This window comes from Ovis aries, chromosome 26 (genome assembly GCF_016772045.2).
Source record: "Ovis aries strain OAR_USU_Benz2616 breed Rambouillet chromosome 26, ARS-UI_Ramb_v3.0, whole genome shotgun sequence".
NCBI lineage: Eukaryota > Metazoa > Chordata > Mammalia > Artiodactyla > Bovidae > Ovis > Ovis aries.
In genome coordinates, this window is record NC_056079.1 from 34,013,930 (window position 1) to 34,027,495 (window position 13,566).

At 40.3% G+C, this 13,566-nt stretch overlaps 1 protein-coding gene across 1 annotated transcript in view; it reads right to left on the reverse strand.

Moving 5' to 3' along the window:
* The window catches only part of LOC121818062 (A disintegrin and metallopeptidase domain 3-like), a 104,039-nt gene extending 92,025 nt beyond the window's left edge, over positions 1-12,014 (reverse strand). The window contains exons 1-4 of the mRNA XM_060406913.1: positions 11,957-12,014; positions 11,368-11,450; positions 3,234-3,289; positions 972-1,050 (exon numbers count right to left, since the gene is read on the reverse strand). Of these exons, the coding sequence (XP_060262896.1) occupies positions 972-1,050; positions 3,234-3,289; positions 11,368-11,450; positions 11,957-12,014 (276 nt within the window). The remainder of the gene's footprint in view (positions 1-971; positions 1,051-3,233; positions 3,290-11,367; positions 11,451-11,956) is intronic.
* Between the last annotated feature and the right edge of the window lie 1,552 nt (positions 12,015-13,566).

The following is a 13,566-nucleotide window of genomic DNA, read 5'->3' on the forward strand; positions in this document are numbered from 1 at the left end:
TCCTTAACTTTGTAAAGACCATATTAAAAAAAAAAAAAAAAACACACACAAAAACCCCAAACCTATTTCTAACATTATCCTTAGTGGTGAATGACTGAATACATTACCCTATAATTCAGAAAATCCAAACTCATAAGAAGTCCTATTTGATTCAACTCTTGTACCATAGTTAAGACATTATTCCTGGTCAGAGGACCAAGTTCAATGTGAGACTCACCCTCTGTGCTTCCTTTCTGTCAGAGGAAGAATTCCTGATTTTTCTTTTAACTGTCTAATGTCTGAAACCAAGTGTCTCATGAATTCTGTCCTACTTTCTACTTGCAGATGGTGAGAAAGAGAAATGTTGTACCGGTTACCATATTTTAAATATCATTCTCTCTGAATCGTAGCACAGCAACAGAATTTGAACAAACACTTGCATTCGTATCTTCATCATCTATTCTGGCAAACTACATATCTTAGACTAAAGCTAACTTCTTCATATTCTTTTAAACCTTTTTTGACTCTTATCTGCATTGGGGGATATAATTCAAATTTCTGTGGTTTTCATGTAAACATATTAGGATTTAGTACTCCATATGCTATAGCAGCTTTATTTTTCTGTGCTCTTTCTGTGAAGTGGTTTCCACTGTTCCCTCCACTGCTCAGCTCCTATGACACCGTCAACAAAAATTCTCCCTGTGTTTAGAGGCTTCTGAGTTCCTTTCCCCACTTCTTTCTCCTCTCAAGTTCCTACAACTACTTCCAGTGAATGTAAATGACCTTTTCAATTAAGTGATTCCTGAGTTTCACATTCTACAATGCTCATTCTATTCAACATGTTTTCATACCAACAGCCACATTATGTTTGGGTTTGTGATCAATCTGCTTGCCCAACAATCTGGCTGAGCATAAGGGAGGCTCATTCTTCTCACCAATGATACCTTTACCACAAAAGGATAAAAATCTACAAAACATAAAGTAAAATTTACCTTTATAAATGAAGAATCTGGATATAACACCCCCGATTTGTTGTATGAATACACCAGGAGATTAGAGTCTAAAAATGACCTAATTCAACCAAAACAATAAACTTTGTTTTAATAACAGCATTAATAAAAGTAACTTCCAGAGTTATGACATTTAAGAAAAACATTACTTTCCACTTTATAAGCTTAAATATGCAAAAATGAAATGGGCTCCTTGGACTGCAAGAAGATCAACCCATTCAATCCTAAAGGAAATCAGTCCTGAATATTGACTGGAAGGACTGATGCTGAAGCTGAAGCTCCAATACTTTGGCCACCTGATGCAAAGAATGGATTCATTGGAGAAGACCCTGATGCTGGGGAAGATCGAAGGCAGGAGGAGAAGGGGGTGACAGATGATAAGATGGTTGGATGGCATGAGTTTGAGTAAGTTCTGGGAGTTGATGATGGACAGGGAGGCCTGGCGTTCTGCAGTCCACGGGGTTGCAAAGAGTCAGACAAGACTGAGGGACTGAACTGACCTGAAGTGGGTTCATCTCTCCATTGTCTACCTTTCTTTCTGATAGCGTGTTATGTATATAAGAGAAAACAAGAACCAGAATGACCAGACACAGGTGTGGGCACTGTAATGATACAGATTGATGCTGCAGTCTATGAAGTACCAAAGAGTCATACATGACTCAGCAACATGCAAATCGCTAGAAATGCACTTGGAAAATGGTACTTGCTCAGTAAATGTCAGTTACTGTTGTTCTTGTCTTTATTATTATTACTGTTATCTGGTCCCATCACTTCATGGGAAATATATGGGGAAACAGTGGAAACAGTGTCAGACTTTATTTTTGGGGGGCTCCAAAATCACTGCAGATGGTGATTGCAGCCATGAAATTAAAAGACACTCCTTGGAAGGAAAGTTATGACCAAACTAGATAGCATATTGAACAGCAGAGACATCACTTTGCCAACAAAGGTCCGTCTAGTCAGGACTATGGTTTTTCCAGTGGTCATGTATGGATGTGAGAGTTGGACTGTGAAGAAAGCTGATTGCCAAAGAATAGATGCTTTTGAACTGTGGTGTTGGAGAAGACTCTTGAGAGTCCCTTGGACTGCAAGGAGATCCAACCAGTCCATTCTGAAGGAGGTCAGCCCTGGGATTTCTTTGGAGGGAATGATGCTGGAGCTGAAACTCCAGTACTTTGGCCAACTCATGCGAAGAGTTGACTCACTGGTAAAGACTCTGATGCTGGGAGGGATTGGAGGCAGGAGGAGAAGGGCACGACAGTGGATGAGATGGTTGGATGGCATCACTGACTCGATGGATGTGAGTCTGAGTGAACTCCGGGAGTTGGTTATGGACAGGGAGGCCCGGCGTGCTGCGACTCATGGGGTCACAAAGAGTCGGACACGACTGAGCGACTGAACTGAACTGAACTGATGACTATTTTTAGCATTCATCCTTCTTGATACAGAAGTCCATTAATTTATACCAAGTCTGTTATATAACAAAATCTCAATGTTATAAAAATACGTGGATGAGGATGCTTCTTGTCAGAGTCTATAGTGACAATCCCTGGAAATAACCGCATTACCCATCAATACTATATACCATGCATTCTCACTACTATAAATGAGTGAAAATATACATACAGAGAAAGAATATATATGCTGTTATTAAATAAGACACTTGCAGAAGACAATTTGCATTTGAGCAAAGAAATCCTTTTTTGGGTAGGTTTCTGTATGTTTTATTTCAGATAAAGATGAAATTTAGATTTGAAAATCATGGAGTGATACACACAGGATATTGATGTTGGTTTCCTCACAGAATGAAAGCAGAAATCTGAAGACATTTAAAGTATACACTATAGCAAAATGAGACAAACTGAGAGTGTAACATTAAACAAAATGCATAAAGTCACATAATTATGTAAAATGACATGAAACAAACTGAATTATGGGCAGATAACATTAGTTCATTTATAATTGTAATGCAATTAAATGTAAGGAGTTACATAAAATGATGTGCATGTATTTCATATGCTCTAATATTTATATCATTATAGTTGAATCTGAATATTAGACTTAAGATCTAATGATAATGACTCAAAAGTCTAATCTGACATGATTTAACAAGAAGACTTAACATGTTAAATAAAATACTCATGCTTTTGAATGTTTAGGCTTTAATGTAGACTCAGATATAGGAAGCCATTAAAAACTTAAGAAACTAAAAACAACTCTATGAAAAGAAGAATGTCCACTTACTGTTTTTCAAGTGGGAAAATGTATGTTTTCTTGTCAATTTGGATGGAATAGGAGACCTATAGCAAAGGATTCAGAGAAAAAGTAATTATTAGATATTTCAAATCTCTGAAAGTCAAAAGTCCTAATTTTGAAAAATATGTACTCTTTCATATAAACAGGGATGATATCATGTATCAAAATTATGTATACTGGAGAAGGAAATGACAACCAAATCCAGTATTCTTGTCTGTGAAATCACATGGACAGGAACCTGGCAGGCCACAGTCCATGGAGTCTCAAAACAGTCAGAAATGTCTAAGAGACTAAAAACAACAAAAACAAACTATATTATCTCCACTTCTACATAGATATACAATTACAGTTATTTTTCTTCAATCTTGGAACATCTGACAGGGTTAATCATAATCCAAGTTACATAAAATCTAGGATTATAAATCTACCGCAAATGTAAGAGCATTAGTTATTAGCATTAAAGTCTCATAAACAAATTTTCACTTAAAATGTTAGATTTAGAAATGTTGAGTAAACTTTGAAGAAATTTGAGTTTTCTGATCTTTCCTTACTTTGCAGTTGCCAGAGAAAATAAAAGGAAAATTAAAGAATACAAAGCAAGTTTCTTTCTAAGATAAAACTAAAATTACACTAAAATCTGATGTTCACCTAAAGGCACCATTCAGAAAGCTAAAAGGCAGTTCTACTAAAGGATGATATCTGGAATTCATATTCTATTGGCCAGTTCACATTTGTGTGAGTCTCACTTCTAACATACATCTCGTCCTTCTCATTTTCCTTAGTCTATCTCACCAAATGTTTTGTTTTACCTGCTTCTCAGAAATCAACTTTTGACATTGGGAATCTGAGCTACTTCAGTTTATGTATTTTTTCATTAATTCTACCTCTTCATTGAAGGAGAATCTGTAAGAATTTTAAGGATATAGTTATTTCTCTATTTTTAAATTTCCAACCATTTATTGTCACCTATTTATTAGGGGATAGGAGTATATATTATGCTATTATATGAACTTCAGAGCATGATTTAAGTTTTTCTCTGCAATTTTTTCATTCTCATTCATTGTTTATTATTTAATATTGGTTACAGTTTATGATCTCTCCATCAACTCATGAACCACATACAAATATATTTTTAAATTTTCAAATACATTTCTCAGTCTTTTTGTTAAGTTTTAACCTAACTGTACTGTTCCCAGATAATCAGTGCTATTCTATCCCTATATGTTTTTCATTTATTTATTTTCCTTGCTGTGGTATTTCATTAAATGACATCATATATTCTTGAAAAGTATAAGAAGTCTTCTTCAGAAGCATTATTTAAAATGGACACAGAGCATACGTGCAGCTTGGTTAGAAAAGTTCCTAGGGAGGGAGGTGGGAGAGGGGTTCAGAATGGGGAACACGTGTACACCCGTGGCAGATTCATGTCGATGTATGACAAAACCAATGTAATATTATAAAGAGATTAGCCTCCAATTAAAATGAATAGATTTATATTAAAAAAATTTTAAGTTCTGTTTCTGGAAATAGTGACAAGTTTGGATGTTTCTGACTCTTGGCTAAAACAAGGGCATTGAGACTTAAAATTGATGCTGGTGCACGGGGATGATCCAGAGAGATGATATGTGGTGGGAGGTGGGAAGCGGGTTCAGGATTGGGAACTCATGTACACCCATGGCGGATTCATGTTAATATATGGCAAAACCAATACAGTATTGTAAAGCAAAATAAAGTAAAAATAATATAATAATAATAAAAAATTGATGCAGTTGACAGTAAAAAACCCCCTGGCCAAGGTTAGCTTCTGTTGTGTTTCCCTAACTAGTTCAAAAAGGCTAACTTGGTTACTTAAGAGGTCACTGAAAGCTTTGTAAGGAGGTCTCCCAAAGCCAGGATTCCTCCTATAAATCTTGTGATTTTAAAGCCAGAGTCTCCACGTATTCCCAGAGCACAGGCTCACATGGAGCTAGCTCACAGGGGAAGCTTCCTGGATTCCTGATACTTACTTGAATCCTCTTTTTCTTTCTGCAACATAGCTTTTATCTTTATATAAAACCCTCATATGTGATATCCATAAAGTCCAGTGTGTCTAAACAAAGAGCAGAAAGGGGAAAACTTCATTGGGGTCACTTTATTCTTCAATGTTTTTTTTTTTCTTGCTCAAATGTTCCTTCCCCACATGAAGAATTTTAACATTGGCCAATCAACATGTGAGAAAAAATTTAAAGGTCTGTTTATGGAAATGCATTTGAAAATTTCTCTCTGCTGTGCCATCAGTTTTCATATTATATATGGTATGACATTGTATTAAATTCATAGAAATTTAGAAACGTTATATGTTCCTTGAGAAGTGAATATTTTAAAGTAACGGATGTTTATCTCATAATATTGGGTGTGTGTGTGTGTGTGTGCATGCGTGTGTGTGTAGCAAATGCTCTCTTTTTCCTGCTATTATCATGGAGCCTCATGCTTTCTTTTGGAAGCGTTTTCCCAGTGTACATTATACTCTCCTGAACATTTCAGTGTCTCCTGATGATCATTTTGGGGATGCAATAGCTTTTATACATATATAATCTCTGGTGTTTCTTGGTGCCACAAAGTGAGCCAGTCAGAAGTAAACCACCCAGTCTATAAAACCTACCCCAATGTCTAACACAGTTTTTAATTTAACAAAATTTTGAGTACCTTCCTCTCAGATCTTGCTACTGGGTTTGTAATCTGATTTCTATCCCATCCCTGTGTTTTAACATCAAAACTTTTGCCTTCTGGAAAACAAAGTGTCCTATCCAAAGCAGTTAATTCTTATTAAAAGAGAAGTCAAAACCAGAAAAAGACTGACAACTAATCCAAATGATTCAAACAGTTGATATACAGATACACAATCTCTTGTTAAGGCTTAGCTGAAAAACACCCGTTAGACGTGAAACATTCATTGAGGATATTCACTAGAGCAAAGATAAGAAGATTGAAGAGGAGACCTGGAGAGGCCTCAGGTCAATAGGTATCACTATTTTTGTGAAGAAGAGTCAAACATAATGCAACTATTCTGCTAGACATTTTGCATTATTTATCAACAATTTTTTACAGTGGCTTGACCCTTGATTCTATTGAGGAAGGTTTATGAAACTATTTTCAGTTCAGTCACTGAGTCGTGTCCAACTCTTCGAGACCCAATGAACTGCACGCCAGGCCTCCCTGTCCATCACCAACTCCCAGAGTTCACCCAAACACATGTCCATTGAGTTGCTGATGCCATCCAGCCATTTCATCCTCTGTCGTCCTTTTCTCCTCCTGCCCTCATCTTCCCCAGCATCAGGGTCTTTTCAAATAAGTCAACTCTTCACATTAGGTGGGTAAAGTACTGGAGTTAAGGTTCACATTAGTCCTTCCAAAGAACACCCAGGACTGATCTCCTTTAGGATGGACTGGTTGGATCTCCTTGCAGTCCAAGGGACTCTCAAGAGTCTTCTCCAAAACCACAGTTCAAAAGCATCAATTCTTCAGCTCTCAGCTTTCTTTATAGTCCAACTCTCACATACATACATGACCATTGGAAAAACCATAGCCTTGACTAGATGGGCTTTTATTGACAAAGTAATGGCTCTGTTTTTTAATTTGTTGTCTAAGTTGGTCATAACTTTCCTTCGAAGGACTAATTGTCTTTTAATTTCATGGCTGCAATCACCATCTGCAGTGATTTTGGAGCCCCCCAAAACAGGGCCAGCCACTGTTTCCACTGTTTCTCCATCTATTTCCTATGAAGTGATGGGACCAGATGCCATCGTCTTAGTTTTATGAATGTTGAGTTTTAAGCCAACTTTTTCACTCTCCTCTGTCACTGTCATCAAGAGGCATTTTAGTTCTTCTTCACTTTCTGCCATAAGGGCGGTGTCATCTGAATATCTGAGGTTATTGATTTCTCCTGGCAATCTTGATTCCAACTTGAGCTTCATCCAGCCCAGTGTTCTCATGATGTACTCTGCATATAAGTTAAATAAGCAGGGGGACAATATACAGCCTTGACATACTCCTTTTCCTATTGGGAAATAGTCCACTGTTCCATGTCCAATTCTACCTGTTGCTTCTTGACCCACATACAGGTTTCTCAAGAGGCAGGTCAGGTGGTCTGGTATTCCCATCTCTTTCAGAATTTTCCAGTTTATTGTGATCCCATAATCAAAGGCTTTGGCATAGTCAGTAAAGCAGAAATAGATGTTTTTCTGGAACTCTCTTCCTTTTTCGATGATCCAACGGATGTTGGCAACTTCATTTTGGTTCCTCTGCGTTTTCTAAAAACTGCTTAAAAATCTGGAAGTTCACGGTTCACATACTTCTGAAGCTTGGCTTGGAGAATTTTGAGCATTAACCTACCAGCATGTGAGATGAGTGCAATTGTGCAGTAGTTTGAGCATTCTTTGACATTGCCTTTCTTTGAGATTCGAATGGAAACTGACTTTCCCAGTGCTGTGGCCATGGCTGGGTTTTCCAAATTTGCTGGCATATTGAGTGCCGCACTTTCACAGCATCATCTTTCAGAATTTGAAATAGCTCAACTGGAATTTCATCACCTCCACTAGCTTTGTTCATAGTGATGCTTCTTAAGGCCCACTTGACTTCACATTCCAGGATGTCTGGCTCTAGGTAAATGATCACACCATCATGATTATCTGGGTCGTGAAGATCTTTCTTGCACAGTTCTTCTGTGTATTCTTGTCACCTCTTAATATCTTCTACTTCTGCTAGGCCCATACTATTTCGGTCCTTTATTGAGCCCATCTTTGCCTGAAATGTTCCCTTGCTGTCTTTAATTTTCTTGAAGAGATCTCCAGTCTTTCCCATTCTATTGTTTTCCTCTATTTCTTTGCATTGGTTGCTGAGGATGACTTTCTTATCTTTCTTTGCTAATCTTTGAAACTCTGTATTAAGATGCTTATATTTTTCCTTTTCTCCTTTGCTTTTACTTCTCTTCTTCTCACAGCTATTTGTAAGGGCTCTTCAGACAGCCATTTTACCTTTCTGCATTTCTTTTTCAAAAAGAATGAAGGGATGGAGGCATACCAAAAACAACACCCTGTTGTGTATGTGACTGGTGATGGAGAGAAGGTCCAATGCCATAAAGAGCAACACTGCATATGAACCTGGAATGTTAGGTCCATGAATCAAGGCAAGTTGGAAGTGGTCAAACAGGAGATCCAAGAGTGAATGCTGAAATTCTCAGTTCAGTTCAGTTCACTCGCTCACTCGCATCTGACTCTTTGCAACCCCATGAATCGCAGCATGCCAGGCCTCCCTGTCCATCACCAATTCCCAGAGTTCACTCAGACTCACGTCCATCGAGTCAGTGATGCCATCCAGCCATCTCATCCTCTGTCGTCCCCTTCTGCTCCTGCCCCCAATCCCTCCCAGCATCAGAGTCTTTTCCAATGAGTCAACTCTTCACATGAGGTGGCCAAAGTACTGGAGTTTCAGCTTTAGCATCATTCCTTCCAAAGATATCCCAGGGCTGATCTCCTTCAGAATGGACTGGTTGGATCTCCTTGCAGTCCAAGGGACTCTCAAGAGTCTTCTCCAACACCACAGTTCAAAAGCATCAATTCTTCAGCGCTCAGCTTGCTTCACAGTCCAACTCTCACATCCATACATGACTACTGGAAAAACCATAGCCTTGACTAAATGGACCTTTGTAGGCAGGGTAATGTCTCTGATTTTGAATATGCTATCTAGGTTGGTCATAACTTTTCTTCCAGGAGTAAGTGTCTTTTAATTTCATGGCTGCAGTCACCATCTGCAGTGATTTTGGAGCCCCAAATAATAAAGTCTGACACTGTTTCCACTGTTTCCCCATCTATTTGCCATGAAGTGTTGGGACCAGATGCCATGATCTTCGTTTTCTGAATGTTGATCTGTAAGCCAACTTTTTCACTTTCCTCTTTTACTTTCATCAAGAGGCTTTTTAGTTCCTCTTCACTTTCTGCCCTAAGGGTGGTGTCATCTGCATATCTGAGGTTATTGATATTTCTCCCGGCAATCTTGATTCCAGCCTGTGTTTCTTCCAGCCCAGCGTTTCTCATGATGTACTCTGCATAGAAGTTAAATAAGCAGAGTGACAACTTACAGCCTTGTCGTACTCCTTTTCCTATTTGGAACCAGTCTGTTGTTCCATGTCCAGTTCTAACTGTTGCTTCCTGACCTGCATACAGATTTCTCAAGAGGCAGGTCAGGTGGTCCTGTATTCCATCTCTCTCAGAATTTTCTACAGTTTATTGTGATCCACATGGTCAAAGGCTTTGTCATAGTCAATAAGGCAGAAATAGATGTTTTTCTGGAACTCTCTTGCTTTTCCCATGATCCAGCAGATGTTGGCAATTTGATCTCTGGTTCCTCTGCCTTTTCTAAAACCAGCTTGAACATCTGGAAGTTCACAGTTCACATATTGCTGAAGTCTGGCTTGGAGAATTTTTGGCATTACTTTACTAATATGTGAGATGAGTGCAATTGTACAGTAGTTTGAGCATTCTTTGGCATTGCCTCTCTTTGGGATTGGAATGACATTCTAGGAATCATCAAACTAAAATGGACTGGAATAGGTGTATTTAACTCAGAAGACCATTATATCTGCAACTGTGGGCAGGAATCCCTTGGAAGAAATGGAGTAGCCATCATAGTCAGCAAGAGTCTGGAATGCAGTACTTGGATGCACTCTCATAAACGACAGAATGATCTCTGTTCGTTTTCATGGCAAACAATATCAGCAATATCACAGTGATCCAAGTCTTTGCCCCGACCAGTAACACTGAAGAAGCTGAAGTTGAACAGTTCTATGAAGATGTACAAGACCATTTGAAACTAACACCCAAAAAAGATGTCCTTTTCATTATAGGGGACTGGAATGCAAAAGTAGTAATTCAAGAAACACCTGAAGTAACAGACAAATTTGGCCTTGGAGTAGAGAATGAAGCAGGGCAAAGGCTAACTGAGTTTTGCCAAGAGAATGCACTGGTCATAGCAAACACCCTCTTCCAACAACAAGAGAAGACTCTACAAATGAACATCATCAGATGGCCAACAGTGACATCAGACTGATTATATTCTTTGCAGCCACAGATGCAGAAGCTCTATAACATCAGCAAAAACAAGACTGTGAGCTGACTATGGCTCAGATCATGAACTCCTTATTTACAAATTCAGACCTAAATTGAAGAAAGTGGGGGAAACCACTAGACCATCCAGGTATGACCTAAATCAAATCCTTTATGATTACACAGTGGAAGTGAAAAATAGATTTAAGGGACTAGATTTGATAGACAGAGTGCCTAATGAACTATGGACGGAGGTTTGTGACACTGGGAGACAGGGAGACAGGGATCAAGACCATCTCCAAGAAAAACAAGAAATGACACTATTTAGCTGTCTATAATTTGAAACATTTTATGATGTTACATATAAGAAAAATAATGACTGGGCTGTTAGTAATTATCATAAAATTAACTCCTAACTCTACCCATAAAAGGAAAAGCCAACTACAACTGTCATACACGCTCATTAAAAATTTATGTGCATGTGTGTATGCATATCTCTAAAACTTCCTTCAAATTTACTGCCTTTAGAAAGTGAGATAGCCATTCACTTTCTTAACAAGTCTCTGCACTGCCTAGATTTCATTTTACAAAGTACATAAGGGACACCCTTTACCATGTTAGTCAGAAAAAAAATTACATTACTTTCATTTTTGCAAAGATACACATATGCACATATATGTTAAGTACAGGCATGAAGATATTATTTATATACTGTTATCTTAAAATCATGCTACAAGTTAAATATTTGTATGGCTTCATTTACATATAAGATATATTTAAAAAGAAAATTTAGTAGATCATAGATTCCTTTTTGTGTGATACGAATTCAAGGCATTTCTTTCCTTTGTATCTGTATTTTAAAATTGTTTCATAAGGTTTATATTTACTTGAGAAATGAAAAGAAAGAACTTGTTCTCCTCAGACAAAAGGTCTCTTGAACACAATCTTGGTAGAATACAAAATGTCATGAAGGCATGCATCAGTTGGGGTCTTGCACTCTATTAAAAATAAAACTCTTTATTTTAAAGTGATTTGTTAATTACATGCGTTTCTGAAATACTGCCATCTTTGGTGTTTGTCTCAATCTTCCGTGGCACTGTAATTTGTAGACGTGCTGTTTCAGAGTCTGCAGTAAGGAAAACAAGAGTGAACATTCCCCAGGGCATGACCGCATCCTTTCTTACTTGTCCTCTCCTATCACATCACTTGTGGATATTCCAAGCCCCAGTGGGCGTGTCTGCACTCATGTGCGCTCGTGCAGACATACGCGCGCGTGAGTGCACACACACACACACACACACACAAACACACCCCCCAAAATATCATACTGTGTAGGGTTTTAAGAAGAGGTCCACTGGACCCCATCCAGGATCCTCTCCCTACCTCCACCCCCATGCCGCCTCCCTAGAAGACCTGTGTCCCCGTCTGGGAGTGAGGGACAACTATCCCAGTCCTGCTCTGAGCCCTCCGACCAACGGGCCTGGCAAAACCCTGAAACCGGGCAGGACTTCAGCCAAATCCTGGCTCTCCCCGACCTGGGCTTCTGGGGCCAGGAGGACAACGCCCTCCACCACCGCACCAAGGGACACTGTGATGATGGGGCCCCCTCCTCTCCAGCAGATCCTCACTTACGATGGCCCGCAGAGGCCAGCTGGCCCAACCCTGTGAGGAGTAGCAGGCGAGATAACATCGCCTGGCCGGCCTCGCCTCAGGGAAGTCGGTTGACTGGATATGGCTCGCGGGATTTGCCGAGAGAGGCGGGGATTGGGTACTTGGTCTCAGAGGGGCGTGGCTGGGCTGGGGCTGAGGGGAAAGGTTAGAAGGCGGAGAGAAGGGCGGGGCTGGAGAAGGGCGGGGCTGGAGAAGGGCGGGGCTGAGAAGGGCGGGGCTGGAGAAGGGCGGGGCTGGAGAAGGGGGAGGCTGGAGAAGGGGGAGGCTGGAGAAGGGGGAGGCTGGAGAAGGGGGAGGCTGGAGAAGGGGGAGGCTGGAGAAGGGGGAGGCTGGAGAAGGGGGAGGCTGGAGAAGGGGGAGGCTGGAGGGCAGAGAGGAGAGGCGGGTCTAGAGTTGCAAGGGGAGGTTTAGGGGGAGGGATGGGACAGCTTTCGGACGGTTGAGGCTAGAAGGCGGGCAAAGTGGGGTCTGAGGCAGAATTTTATTTTGTCTCTGAGTTCCCTTGAACTCTTTACGGACTTCATGGAGTATAGCCTGGTAAGCTCCTCCATCCATGGATTTCCCTGGCAAGAATACTGGAGCGGATTGCCATTTCCCTGTCCAGAGCATCTTATGGGACCCAGGGACAGAGCCCAGGTCTTCTGCATTGGCAGACGGATTCTTTACCACTGAATCAACTTTGAAGCCTATGATTGAAATAGATGGCTACAAAGCCCATAAGCAAAACATCCCTGGAATGTGAAACTGGCAAGGGTTACAATGTATTCTCAAAAAGAGTTGCATGGAAGAAGCACAAGCTGGAACCAAGATTGCTGGGAGAAATATCAATAACCTCAGATATACAGATGACACCACCCTTAGGGCAGAAAGTGAAGAGGAACTAAAAAGCCTCTTGATGAAATTGAAAGAGGAGAGTGAAAAAGTTGGCTTACAGCTCAACATTCAGAAAACGAAGATCATGGCATCTGGTCCCAACACTTCATGGCAAATAGATGGGGAAACAGTGGAAACAGTGTCAGACTTTATTATGTGGGGCTCCAAAATCACTGCAGATGGTGACTGCAGCCATGAAATTAAAGACGCTTCCTCCTTGGAAGAAAAGTTATGACCAACCTAGATAGCATATTCAAAAGCAGAGACATTACCTTGCTGACTAAGGTCCGTCTAGTCAAGTCTATGGTTTTTCCAGTAGTCATGTATGGATGTGAAAGTTGGACTGTGAAGAAGGCTGAGTGCCGAAGAATTGATGCTTTTGAACTGTGGTGTTGGAGAAGACTCTTGAGAGTCCCTTGGACTGCAAGGAGATCCAACCAGTCCATTCTGAAGGAGATCAGCCCTGGGATTTCTTTGGAAGGAATGATGCTAAAGCTGAAACTCCAGTACTTTGGCCACCTCATGTGAAGAGTCGACTCATTGGGAAATACTCTGATGCTGGGAGGGATTGGGGGCAGGAGCAGAAGGGGACGACAGAGGATGAGATGGCTGGATGGCATCACTGACTCGATGGACGTGAGTCTGAGTGAACTCTGGGAGTTGGTGATGGACAGGGAGGCCTGGCATGCTATTATTCA